The sequence below is a fragment of the Sminthopsis crassicaudata genome, chromosome 3 (genome assembly GCF_048593235.1).
Source record: "Sminthopsis crassicaudata isolate SCR6 chromosome 3, ASM4859323v1, whole genome shotgun sequence".
NCBI classification, from domain to species: domain Eukaryota; kingdom Metazoa; phylum Chordata; class Mammalia; order Dasyuromorphia; family Dasyuridae; genus Sminthopsis; species Sminthopsis crassicaudata.
In genome coordinates this window covers 250817375-250831956 of record NC_133619.1, presented here as the reverse complement: position 1 = coordinate 250831956, position 14582 = coordinate 250817375, and the positions used below count along the sequence as shown (strand labels likewise).

General features: G+C 33.0%; 1 protein-coding gene across 3 annotated transcripts in view; it reads left to right on the top strand.

Annotated features, from left to right (window-relative positions):
- LONRF2 (LON peptidase N-terminal domain and ring finger 2) overlaps positions 1–14582 on the top strand; it is an 81409-nt gene that overhangs the window by 35080 nt on the left and 31747 nt on the right. For all 3 annotated transcript variants that reach the window (XM_074300401.1, XM_074300400.1, XM_074300402.1), the window contains one exon: positions 12026–12144. In XM_074300401.1, the coding sequence (XP_074156502.1) occupies positions 12026–12144 (119 nt within the window). The remainder of the gene's footprint in view (positions 1–12025; positions 12145–14582) is intronic.

Sequence of the window (14582 nt, the reverse complement as noted above, 5' to 3'; positions counted from 1 at the left end):
CTGACCAGTATATAAACCTTGTGCCCAGAGCCCTTCCCAGAGAAGCTCTGTTTCCATGGCAACCCAGCAGCAGGGTCTCATCCCTGGGGCAAACCAGCAACATGATACCTCCACCTAGAATAACCTATAGAAAGACTTTTCCGCAGCAACTCATCTGTGAGAACATGCCAGGGTGCAGGCCAACTGAGGAGGAGTCCTGCCAAATTCCTTTTAGGACAAAAATATAGTTGCTGAAACCCAAACCAGAAAGAAAATTATAGACTATTTTTCCTAATAAATATTGATGAAAAAATTTTTAAATGAAATACTAGTAAAGAGATTACAGCAGTATGTCACAGGCAGAATGTATGTTACTCAATAAGCATAAGTATGCTTAATTTTATGCCACTTTCAAGTTTACTTAATACTACTTTCAAAACAACTCTGAAAGATAGTATTATCTGTAGAGGGTTACAGATAGTGGGGGAGCTCTGGGTTAGGTATAAGACCCTTCAGCCCAGAGGGAACCTGCTAACAATGTCTGGTTTGGTTCCCCATATCCCCTAAGGGCTCTCACCCTTCCTGAGAAGTCAGGGAAGGGAGGACTACCTGTGTTCTACTTGAAGCTAGGGATACTTCCAGTAAAAAGAGATATTTACATTATCAATAGCAGAGTGTTTATAGTTAGCACTTGCATCCTGTGATATATTGATATAATGGTTCTACAGTTGGCACATGATCTATGTGCTGTAGTGATATAATCATACTAAGGTATTTAAAGGCTGAGAGGCCTTGAAATAAATGGACTCCATCTTTGACCAAGGACTCGGGCTGTCCCGAGGTCCTCCAGAGAGCTAGTCCAGATGGTATATTTTGGCACCCCAGCATGGGGGCTCTAGAAAGCACACTACAATTATCTCCCAATTTAGCTTTGTTTCCAACTAATGATATTATGCCCATTTTTTTGGATGAAGAAATGGAGATTATATTTTGCTTTTTGCAGGTGTTCTTTGGAGAGAAGAAATAGATAAGAGCCAATAATCTTATTAGCATTTATACCTTAATACTAAAGATAGCTAAAAGATCTAAGAAAAAGTTGTAATGTGATTTTATTTTGTTACTTCATCTTTTACTTCTTCAGTATAGAGCCCCCAGAAAATGCTGTAACTAAACCTAGAATAAAAATTATATATGTAATAACAAAAAAGAAAAATCATTTACTTTTCCATTTTCTAGGATGTTACCTGGATTTTTGTTTTCTAGGATGTTTTAGATGTTACCAAATTATTCACCTTTCCTAATTCAATTCATATTTATTTAGTTTTATCTCTTGCCCAGTTGATGTTGAAAAAAGCGAACAACCTGATTCAGCAATAACTCTCAGCTTCAGTTTAGGGAAAAATAATATGAAACTCAGGCTAAGTTCTGATCTTTGTCACTAATTGTTTCTGTGACTTTGTGTAAGCCACTTAATCTTATTACTCTTTGTTTGCAAAATGGGAAAGGAGGAATCAGCTATTTATTCATCATGTTTTTCAGAGTTGTGAGTCTAGAAGGAAATCTTAAAGTCATCAAAGTATGAGACACTCATGTGGAAATAGGTCCCAACAGTAAGTGAACATATCTGAATTTCAGTTGGAATTACTGTCTCTTTTTGTCATTTTTCACCATAATAATGCAAAAACAGTGCAAAAGTTAATTGTCTCTTTCTGACACAAATGTTAGCATTAAGAGCTGAGAAATGTCCCTGGGGACACTACCTCAATGCTTCTCTTTCAAGTTGACATTTAGATCATTAATAGCTACTCTTTGGGTCTGAACATACAATACGTTTGAAATCCATCTTATTATATACTCTCATCTGTCTCTCATATTAAACTTTTCCATAAGAATGTTATGAGAAGAGACCCTAAGATTTATAGTGAAAGTGTGGGGCTCCAGCTAAGTACAACTGAAACATTTAACTGAGTGACTCTTCAACCAATTTCTCCTTTACATTACATAATTGTCTTGTTTTGATGTTTACTTTAAAGAGATTTGCAAATTCAGGCATTATTTAAAATAGAATTTGTCTTATGATTTCACAAATCATTGATTTCGATTTAGCAGAAAGTTTCAATATGTCTTAATTGTTCTTCCTTTCTAATTACTTATTAGACATTTTAATAGATATAGCTTAATTTCCTCTTCACATTTGGATATTAGTTGTATTTTTGTATAAGTATGAGCATCATATTTACTTTGTTTGAATCATAGAATATTGTGGTAAAGGGAGTAATGTATATAATAAAACAAGAAAGGTAGATTGGGACCAAATTGTGAAGGGCTTTAAATATTAAACAGTCTGTATTTGATCTCTGAAGTAATGGGAAATAATTGGGGTCTGAAAAATAATGGGGGTATGGGTATGGGTATGTGTAATGGACTTGCATTTTAGGAAAAATACTTTGGCTAGGAGTTGGGGAAAGACTTGAAAGGTGGGGATAGAGAGAAAAGACTATTTAAGTAGTCCAGATAAGAAATTATTTAAGACTTAACAGTAATATAGTGACTTTATGAGTTGAGAGAAAAGGATAATTGTGAGATTCTGTGAAGGCAGACTAAACAAGATTTGTCAACTGCTTAGATATGTGGGGAAAGGGAAGAATTGACATTAATTGAGATTAATTGGCTGGGGAAAGGGATGGTAACACGTTGGGTAGAAATAGGAAACTTCCAGAAGAGAATCTTATCTGTGGGGATGGGAAGATAATATGAAGTCCGCATTATAGATTGAAATATATCTATACTTGCTCATTTAATGGCACTTAGCTTGTCCCATTTAAAACAAAAAGAAGAGAATTAGCCTCTTAATTCAGTGAACATTGCCCAAGGATCTTTGGTGAAAAGAATGTTCCTATGGAGTGGAAGAGAATACTGGGGAGCTGGATAGATTTTTCCCAATGCTGCTACTGTTCAAGCCAGAGCAAAGTTATAATTGCCTTGAGAGTTTGAAACCTCCAAAAGAGAGAAGAATATGACTATGCAGAGTGATAGGAGCAGGTCAAGGATGAGGCAGAACATTGGGCTGTAATTTATTATCTACTTTGTGCTAGACACCGTGTTGTTGTATTGCAGACAAACACCTATTTGGGGAGAGTAAAATGAGACTCATCTCAGTCTGTTTGGTTATATAATTCTTGGGGTCTTTGGGAACTCCTGGTCTAACTGATTTTAATAATAGTTGTTCATAAGGTACATTCTTCATAAGCCTGTGACTTAAGTAATGAAATTGAGGCTCACAGAAGTGACTTTTACCTGGGATCATATAGCTAATAGTTCTTAATATTTGGAATTTAACTCCAACTTTTCTGACTCCCAAGACCAGTCTAATTAGTACCACACCATGTTAATAATAATATAAAGAAATCACATTGTGCTATATAGTTATGGGTTACCACTAACTACTTACAATCAATTTTTTGCTTGGTAATGAATTTTATAGACTTGGAAGAAACTTTAAGGAACATCTATTTCAATTGTATTTTGCAGATGAAGAAACTGAGGCACGTTTCTTTTTCATACAATTACAAAATCTGAGTTGGAAGGAATCTCAAAGGCCATTAAACCCAACTACTCATGAATAGCTGTTGAATGATTGTTTAACACTTGTTAATAAGCTGGGTTTTATATATATATATATATTTAATTGATTCTAAATTTGCTTCTCTGCAACTTTTTCCCATTGCAACAAAACAGAAGGGGTAGAATCCCTTCCTGGATTTTCTTCAGATGCTTGAAGATAGTTTTCATGTTTGTCCCCAGCTCTCTTCTTCAGGTTAAAAACTCTCATTTCCTTCAAGGAATTCTCTTATGGAAGATTCCTGGGCCATTCACCATCCTTGTCCCTAAACATTTTCTAGTTTATTCATGTCCTTCCTAAAATGTGAGCCTTAGAATTGAATACAAAATTTCAGCTATGTTTTTTGTAGAAAAATTATCACATATACTATGTTTCATCCTCTACCCTTCCTCTACCTTCTTTTTCTTTCTCTCATCCCCCTAATTCTCCCTTTCACCTCCAGCTCTTCTCTTTTCTCCCTTTCTCCCTTCCCTAGCCCCCTACTGCACTTCCCATCTCATGGGCTCTATCCCACTGGTGCTCATTCTGAGAGCTTTGACCAGCTCCATTTCAATCTGGGCTATTTCTTTTCTCCTGAAGTAGTCTGGTGACCTCTTGCTACTGGAGGTTCATCATAACAGTGTTGGACTTGACCTCGAGTTTCAGGAGTTTATCTTCATGGAGCTAATTGAAACATTTGAACGTAAGAAGATTCTTAAAGGGGAGAACAGAAAAAAGAAGGCTCAAGACAAAATTTTAAGTTACAGTCACACAATAACAGATTGTAAGAGGAGGAAATAGCAAAGGAGATTAAAGAGACATGTTCAGAAAGGCAAGAGGAGAATCAAGAGAGAAAAAACTATCTTCAAGTGTAGAGGTAAGGTAAAGAGGGAAGGAGCTCCAAACTGTAGGGTTCAACTAGAATGAAAATTAAGATGCTCTTGACTTTAGTTAAGATATTGTTACTTACTTTGAAAAGCAGTTTTATTTGAGAAGTATGCTACAAACTGAATTGTAAGGGATTGAGAAACAATTGAGAGGTGAGGAAGGGGAGATAATTGTAGATGACCAACCCTTTCTAGGAATTTGATGAGATAGATGAATGAGATACATAATTTGAAGGACTGGATAGGGTTAAAACAAGATTTACTTAAGAATTATTTATGGGGAATGAGCCAGTGGAAAAAAGAAGAGATTGAAGATGAAAGAATTAAGTGAATAAAATTCTGAAGGAAATCTGAAAGGCGGGTCAAGGGACAAGTAGAGGGCTTAGTCTTGGTAAAGCCCAACTCTTCTTTAGAGCATGAGAATGTTTCATTGGAGAATGGGATTGACAAAATGGGGTCTTGGCATATAGGGTGATGATGAAGTTCTTGATGAATGGTCCCTTTTTTCAGTAAAGTAGAAAGTTGAAAAAGATGGGAATAGGAGGAGATATCTGAAGAGAGGAGGTTTAAAAACAACTGCTTTGGAGAATGATGAAAAGCCAATCAAAAAAGAGTGAAAGGATTTATTTGAAGACCATTTTAGATTATGTAACATAATTTTTTGTTAACCCAGACTGTAAAGCTATGTGACTTTTTCAAGAGCATTGTCCCTAAATCACAATGGAACCAAGAAAGTAGATACTTGGGAGTAATGTGGGTTTGGGTTTGACAAGGTGATAAGACAAGTAAGGGATTCTTGTTTAGCTGTTAGTGTATGGCAGCTGTTCTCAAATTTCTAGGTCTCAAAACTCCTTTCGCTTTTAAAAAAGTCATTCCTATCCTCTTCCCCCCAAAGATCTTTTATGTGAGTTATATTTAGTGATATTTACTGCATTAGAAATTAAAAGCTTTTAATATTGTTATGAAAATAGTTTTGATCTTAAGGGCCCCTTAAAAGAATGTTGGGCACTGAGGTGGTTCCCTGCACCACATTTTGACTACTGCTGCGTAAATTACACTGATCAAAAACCTCAGGATCTAGACTCTGACTGGAAGAAAGGCAGGCTAAAGTAGAGGTAAAGGATTTGTTGAATAGGACAGAGGTGGAGTGAAGGAACTTGGGCTAAGGATGGAGAGGTGAATGAATAAATGAAAAAAATATTAAGTTGACTATTTGCAAAGTAGTAGGCTGAGTTCTAGGGATACAAAAGATGTTTTTTTCTCTCAAAGCCAGTGTTCCCAAGATAAATATAAGACCATACATAGAAGACATTTCAGCTATTGGTCCTTAGAATTTGTCCTTTCCATTAACAAAACCATGTTTATTTCTGATGTTGAATCATTTGACTGTAATTCAAACTTTGGTGAAGAGAACTTTCTTTTTTGGATTTTTGTTGTTTTTTTTTTTTTTTTCCCCTGGGGATTGTGGCACCTGTAGAACTAGTTGACAAGTCACCTCTTCACAAAAGTTGCTGTCTGGAATGGTTTGCAGGAACCAGGATGGTAGCAGGATTGATGGTCTGATAATTGATGGATACTATTCTCTGGGCTAATAGTTTGAAATTCTTTTCTTGAGAATTGTTTGTTAATTTCCCTTGACTTTTTATTTAATGGAAATGGCTTATATATTTGTGTTTTCTCATGTCTTTAATAGCAGAAATAATTGATACAAAGATTTTTCCTATTAGTTGACTGCTTATTCTAATTACATTGTTTGTTAATGCATAAGCTTTTCAATTTCATGTAGTCATTGTGATCTATTTTTTGTTAGTTGCCTTTGATCCTTTAGAAACTCTTCCTTCTAACTATATCTATGAATCAGATATAGATATACAGATAGATAAATAGATATAGTAATATATTAGTCTGAAACTAATTTTTGTCAAACTTATTTCATATGGAAGAAAAATTCTTTTGAAAACTATCCAAAAGTAGTCTTCTTCTAAGATTAATAAGAGGATTATTACTGTCAGCCTCCAAAATCTTCTATTTCTTTTTGATGATATCACTATTCTGTATCCACCCATGTTAGGACTTCAAAGATTCTTCTCTTTTCTTCACTTTTGATTTAGTCATTTAGTTGCTAGGACCTATTGATTCTGTTGCTACAGCAACTTTCATCTGTCCACTTTTTTTTTTTTTTACTTTTAAGTTTACTTGGCCAAAATTCTTAAATTCCCTCTAACCTCTGCTATTATAATAGTCCTCTAATTGATTTTCCTACTTTCGTATTTCCACTCTCTTGCTTACACATAAAATTGTCCAAATAATCTGCTTAAGATACAGGCCTAACCAGGTCATTCTCCTTGAAAGCCTTTAGTGATGTTCTATTGGTTTTAGATTAAAATACAAATTCCTTGGCTCGTCTTTAAAAGTATTCCTCAGTTGTCTTTTTATCTCTAGTATCTAGTATAATTTCTCTTTTGATTAAATTGAAATTTGAAAGTCCTTTCAGTGTTCTTGGATATAATCTGTCTAGTTGGGATGACTTGTCTCATTGAAAGAGGGGGAAAAATTAATTATTTATTTTAAATTTCAGGTCCTTATTAAGTATTGATGGTGTAACCTTGAGTCTTAAGGCAATTTTCCTTGTTAGAGATAACAAAAGTAAAGTAGAAATTGAGTAGTTCTGCCTTCTTTCTGACATGTTATCACCCCATCTTTTTTTCTTCACTTAATAGTATTTTGTTTTTTCCAATTATATATAAAGATAGTTTTCAACATTCACTTTTGTAAGATTTTGAGTTCCATTTTTTTCTCCTTCCTTTCCTTCTCCTCCCTCTCCACATAGCAAGCTAGCTGATGTAGGTTATATATGTGGCAATAATTTTTAGCATTTCCATGGTAATCATGTATCACTTTTTCTTGCTCTTACCTCTAGCATAGCCAAAAACAAGGTTTCAAAGAAAGGTCCAACTCATTCAAGGCTTTAGCATTTCTGACATTCTTATAAAATTGAAAGTCCCTATGTTAGATTTATCTTAACTTGCCATTTTTTTTTCTGTCTTTATAGGACCTGCTGTGCACTTTTTATTTTACTCCTTTTTTCCTTTTCATTTTCCCACCTCTCCTAAGTAGACTGACTATTGTTAAACATGGAGATGTGTGCGTATACATCCATATTTCTATATAAAGACATATACTGCTTGCATACTAACACACATTCACATATAAGCATTTAAATACACATAGACATGGACCGAAAAAGACAATGTGGTTGATATATAATGTAGATTTCTCTCGATTGAGTCTTTAAATTTGATTTTATCTGAAATCACTAGCCCTACTTTTTTTTTTCTAATAAATTTTATTCCTGATTCTTGTTATTGTATTTGTGTATATCTCTTATTTCCTATCCCTACTAACTCTTGTTTTAGTTCTAATCCTTAACTTCCTCACCCATGAATCCCTCCATCTTCTCCCCTGACCCTTCTCTCTTTATCCCATCCCCATTAGTCTACATATGTTATCCCACTCCTCATTAACGTAATGTTCTGATTTTCTTGCATGTCCATACTCCTTTCTATCTTGCAGTCTGAGGGCTCTTTATCAGGGCCTAGCTGACTTCTCTTAATATAGCACTTAATCTCTGAATGTGGCCTTAATTAATTTATGAGATAGTTTTAGTAAGTGATCTCTATGTTTTCTTCATATACTCTTAATTCCTATATTCTACTTATTATTTTACACTGACTACTTACATACTTTCTTATGACACTACTGGTAGGGTGGTCATGGTGACCATAACAAAATAAAATTTTAACACAAGCTGCTATTCTCTAAAATGGTTCATCAGATTTTAAAAAAATAGAACTATTACTTTGGAGACTGTGTGTGTGTACATGTACATACGTGTGTGTATATATATATATATATATATGTATGTTTGTGTATATATACACCCTATCAATTAATCAAATATATTAAAAATATATATTTATTCTATAAACATATACCTATTATATATACACGTGTGTAAGTATATGTATTATTATTTGAATTTGCATGTAATTGAATACATTAATACTGGGCATGATTATTCTTCCCTTTCCCTATGTAAATACAAGGTTGGCAAACTATGACCATCATACCAAACCTGGCCCACTTCTGTTTTTGTATGACCTTTGAGAGAAGATTGATTTTTAGACTTTTTTTAATGGTTGAAAATAATCAATAGAAAAATATTTCATGACATGTGAAAATTAAATGAAATTAACATTTCATTTTCAATAAATAAAGATTTATTAAAACATAATTGCATTTTTTCCTTTACTTTTGTGACTGCTTTCATCTGCTATGAGAGATTTGAGTAGTTGTAAGACCATATGTGGTACTCTGTTTCCCATTGCTGTTTGTTGTATTACAAATTGCAATGATGCAGTTTTAATTCCACAGTCTTTTGAGTGTCAGATGTATCATTGTTACTTTTTTTTTTTTAATTACCAGTACATACCCATCATGTTAAAAAATATTTTTATTTAAAGGTCAATGCAATTTGAAATTCTTTTGAATAAAAAATTCCCTCACCCACTATTATCAAGCATCAAACACTGAATGGCTTTGGAAATTAGCTTTTGCTTGAAGATTTGAGAATGTTTCTAAATAAATTCAACATAAAAGTTGCAAGGCAAAATAGTGCTTACATGTGAAATTTATATATTTTTTAAAGTAAATTAGCATGGCAGCTAATGTTGTTTGAATCATAAGTAATGTCATCTTTTTTTAAAAATACACTTTCTATGCTGTCAGAAGCTAAAACACAGAAGCCAGATTGACATTCCCAAACAAATTGGCAGCATATATATTTGCTGAGCTCAAATTACAGTTCTACTAGCATTTCTCGGACTTTTATGCATTCAAAAGAAATTTCCATATTTCAAAATTCATTTAATTGTGCAGTTGAGGAGCTTCTACTTAACATTCAATATAAAATGATTATTTTGCAACATAATGACATGCCAAAAAACAAATATCAAGAGAAGAATCTTTTTTTTTTTTTTTTTTTTACTTTATATATTTTATTTTATTTTATTTTATTTTTATTTTTTATTATATATATATATATATATATATTTTATAATATTATCCCTTGTATTCATTTTTCCAATTTACCCCCCCTCCCTCTATTCCCTCCCCCCGACGACAGGCAATACCATACATTTTACATGTGTTACAATATAGTCTAGGTACAATACATGTGTGCGAATATCACTTTCTTGTTGCACAATAAACATTAGAATCCGAAGGTACATGCAACCTGGGCAGACAGATATTAGTGCTAACAATTTTCATTCCCCTCCCAGTGTTTCTTCTCTGGGTGCAGCTACCTCTGTCCATCATTGATCAACTGGAAGTGAGTTGGATCTTCTTTATGTTGAAGATTTCCACTTCCATCAGAATACATCCTCATACAGCATTGTTGTTGAAGTGTACAGTGATCTTCTGGTTCTGCTCATTTCACTCAGCATCAGTTGATTTAAGTCTCTCCAGGCCTCTCTATATTCCTCCTGCTGGTCATTTCTTACCGAGCAATAATATTCCATAACCTTCATATACCACAATTTACCCAACCATTCTCCAACTGATGGACATCCATTCATCCTCCAGTTTCTAGCTACAACAAAAAGAGCTGCCACAAACATTTTGGCACCTATATGTCTCTTTCCGCTCTTTAGTATTTCTTTGGGATATAATCCCAGTAGTAGCGCTGCTGGGTCAAAGGGTATGCACAGTTTGATAACTTTTTGGGCATAATTCCAGATTGCTCTCCAGAATGGCTGGATTCTTTCACAACTCCACCAGCAATGTATTAGTGTCCCAGTTTCCCCACATCCCCTCCAACATTTATCATTATTTGTTCCTGTCATCTTAGCCAATCTGACAGGTGTGTAGTGGTATCTCAGAGTGGTCTTAATTTGCATTTCTCTGATCAGTAGTAAGAGAAGAATCTTAATAAAATCCTATAAATACCTTCCAAGTGATTAATTTGCTTAATTAAAATCATATGCTTATATATCAATATTTGGCAGAATCTATCTTGTGGAAATCTTTAATATTGATGATAAGACATTGGAGATACTGCATAGGATTGCCCACTGTAGTGTGCCTATATCGTAAGAAGGTGCTATTCTCTTTGAACAAAGCAGAAGCAAAGTAGCACAAAGGAAAGGTAAAATAAGCAAATCCAGAGACATTTTAATCCCAAATGTTCAGAAGGACTATTTGTGCCTGACTTGCGATAGTCTTCTGAGCTCATAAGGATTTGACCATCCATAATCAGACATTCTGTATCTTAAGCCAACATTGTGATGTCCTTAGTCCTCTTTGAGTATAAAAGATTAGCAAAAACAGTATCTATGGGAAAAGACATTTCAAAGTTGAAATATATAAAACTTCATTATAAATCAACATGAACAGATAAACATTTGCAATTGATCTTAATGATAGGGAGCCCTAACTTTGAATCTGTAATAAGGGAAATATCCTAAAAGAATGAATTTCATTCTTATTAGTATACCTGTGTTACAAAGAATTATACATAGTTATCATTATATACTGAATTTCATCAAAAAAAGTTATTGAAATTTGTTGCCTTTCAATTTATGAGTCTTTCCAAGTTTTAATTCTTTGTTGCTATGTTTAATCAAATACATTCCCAGATAAAGAGGCATAGTCCTCATTTGAGTTTTAAAAGTTGACATACATATTACAGTGAGACAAATAAGGAGAGTCCATGTAATGATGAATCTGCCATAGAATGTCCTAGTTTTTGCTATTTTTCTTTAATAATTCTCTAACCACTCAAAACACTTTTTGAATGTTGTTAGTACACAGAAAAAAGGCTTTGTATTACTGCCATTGTTACCATTGTGAGAGTATGTCTGTGGTAGTAGATGAGCAATTTTTAATAACATCCCCATCTTCCTAAGGTCAAGTAGAGGAAGAGAATTTTTATTTTTCCACTCTCATGTGTAAGAATTTTCTGTTTTATTTTCTGTTTGCAAGAGAAAATCAGGTTTATTCCATGTAGGGAAACAAAAATTAAGTCATCAATGCTATGAATATCTCAGGTATACTTTTTGACAATCTCTTGTGAGTTACTTTCTTTGTCTATTGTAGCTACTGATTTTAAATTACATAATCCACTATTTCATAGTTTAAATTGTTTTAGCTAAGGTATCTGTAGTGGAAAATTCACTTTGGCCACTGAACTGAAGTCTTGAATATTTGTGTGTGTGTGTGTGTGTGTGTGTAGTATATACTTTCTGATATCTTACGTCTTTTTGTGAATATCTGAAAAAATTGATATTAAAAACTTCCTAATCACACTGCCGAAATGCTCACTAAGGGAATATGTACAATTGAAGATGGATAGCAAGAATTCTTTTCTTAATGTTTATTTTCTAGATTTTTTAGAAGATTTTCAGGTACTTTATTTTAGAAATAAATACCTTTTAACTAATTTCTTTCTTTCTTCCTTTCTTTCTTCATTTCTTTCTTTCTTTTTTTAAAATTACAGTTCCTGGTGACAGTTTGTTAATAGTACAACGAGCAGAATTATTCACAGTCATGAAGAAATATAATCAAGCCCTTCATGATGCAGATGCAGTTTGCAGAAGTAAACCTCTATGGCCAAAGGTATTCTTTCTTGGTTTTGAATGAAAAGTAATAATTTATCTGCAAGAGAAACAGTAATTTTGTCTAGGGAAACTTTTGAAAAAGATAAGTAAATGCTATTAAGTATATATGGACAATAGCAATTTCAGTATAATTACACAAGTATCTTCATTAATAATTGTGCTTTTACTAATCAAATTAAAAGATAGTCTTAGCCTTCCTAGGAACTGTAATATGTCACTAATTTGGATAGATACTAAATGATGTATGGATAAGTGGATAAATATTAGCCAACTATAATCTCTAAACAAAGTATAAATGTATTTTGTAGAATAGTAAGTGAAGAAGTATAGTAGGAATTCTGTGTTTAAGTAGAGTAGCTGCTTTTATAGACAGGTTTAAACTTTCTGTTTCTTTCAGGATAGTTTACAAGTGTCATTATCTGAGAAAGATAAGATAGATGGATATTATATAGATAGTTGCATGGGACCTGAATTTTTATTTTAATTTAACAATTTATTTTTCTGCTTTGTAGACAGGTTTAAATAAAGAAAAAAATGATTTAAAAAACCAGAATTTCAAATAGAGAAAGTGTTAATGAAAATGTTTGATTTTGGTCCTCAGATCTTATAAGTAAGGAAATTAGTATTTTCCCCACACTGGCACAAAAAGGAACATAATTATAAATAATAGTCTAACAATAGTAATTTAAATTAAGCTCAATAAGATTTAAAGAAGCTAAAGATGGAAATACATAGAAACTTTCTGAACTTATTATTTAGAAGTTCTCTAATATCTGTCTATATTTTGAATTCTTAAACTAAAAAAGTTACCATCCTCCTGTCATCTAAGAAATACTAATTGGTATTATAAAAAAGTCTGGCTTTGTGGTCATAGGACGAACTAGATTCAAATCTGCCTCAAATAATTAGTACCACTGTGATGGGTCACAGGAGGTAAATCACTTTTCTGGTCCTCCATTCCCTTACTGTAAAATAAGATTGAACGAGATGGCCATTGATATTTCTTACAGATCTATGATCTTGTTAATTTAACTAAATAATTTTTCTCACTTTTATTTTCTATTCTTGGGAATTGTGCATATCAATCACATGGATTAAAGCAAACATATAAATTGAGATGTAGTGATTGTTTTCAGAACTCACTAGCACAAAGCTAATAAGTGGCAAGGCTAGAATTTGAACTCAGATGATTTCTAAGTACTGTGCTTGTTCCAGTATGCCGTGTGGCCTTCCTTCTTACCTTCCTTCAATTGTATTTCTATTTCTAAATAAAATTGACTCTTATTTTAGGTTTGAAAGACTCAGGTGACAAATGTGGACTTAGGAGTGTATCTAATGGCAAATATAAATTTTCTTCTATGCTTTCATTTTATGACTTAATGAAGTTGAAGAAGCCATGTTCAGAAAAGAATGTGGAACTATCTATAGGCATATAATTAGAGATATAGGCTCAGGGGGTTTAGATTTAACTATCAGGTAATCAGTTCAGTTCATGGAGGCAGCAATTGAATCTTTAATTTGGGTCAAATTGGTAATATATGATGTTCTGTCATGATGACTTGTTTTCTTTGGGGTTCAACTTACGATTCATAACTAGTAAAGAAGAGGAATAGATCTGTCTCCCAGAAAGCCATTAGGATGGAATAGGCAAAGAAAGGAAGGAGATACGTTGTATCTTTTACATAGTCATTCTAGAGAAGCTCTGGAATCTGCTGCTATCATAGAATGAAAGCATCTTGGAACTAGAGTAGATTTCAGGTATCATCTAACAGTATCTCCATCTGAACTTTGAAGATGTTTTTATAATATTTGTAGAATGAAGACACTGGATTATATCTCTAAATTTCTTTCTCCTTCTAATTCCTATAATCCTAACAGATGGTCTCATCAGGAAGATTTATAATGGTGGAGAATTCCCTTTTTCTTAAAACAATTCATTCTACTTTAGAGCAATTTTAATTGTTAGAAAGTTTTCCTTATTTGAAACTAAAGTTTTCCTTCATATACTTCTGTACATCGAAACTAGTGCTATTCTTGGTGTCCAAGTGAAACAAATTTAATACCAATTTTGGACCTTATTTCTAAATAAGGTCCTATGTTCCATGGGAAAATGTCATTTAGAGGTATTTTGGCAATTTCTTTTTTTTTTTTTTTTTTTATTAAAGACTTGGAATTTTTTGGTATATATGTTACAATTCAAAAAATGATTCTGTGTTACATGCCTATTTTGTATTAAGTGTTGAGGATATAAAAACAAAAAAAACAGATTTTATTTGAAATGACATAATGACAATAAAATTCAATTAGACATTCCGGTTTCAATTTGGAACTGTGCTCTAAGAATTATAAAAATGAGTATGCTCCTTGACCAAGCAGTACCTCTAGTAGGTCTGTCCCAAAAAGATTTTTTTAAAAAGAAAAGGACCAAAAATATAT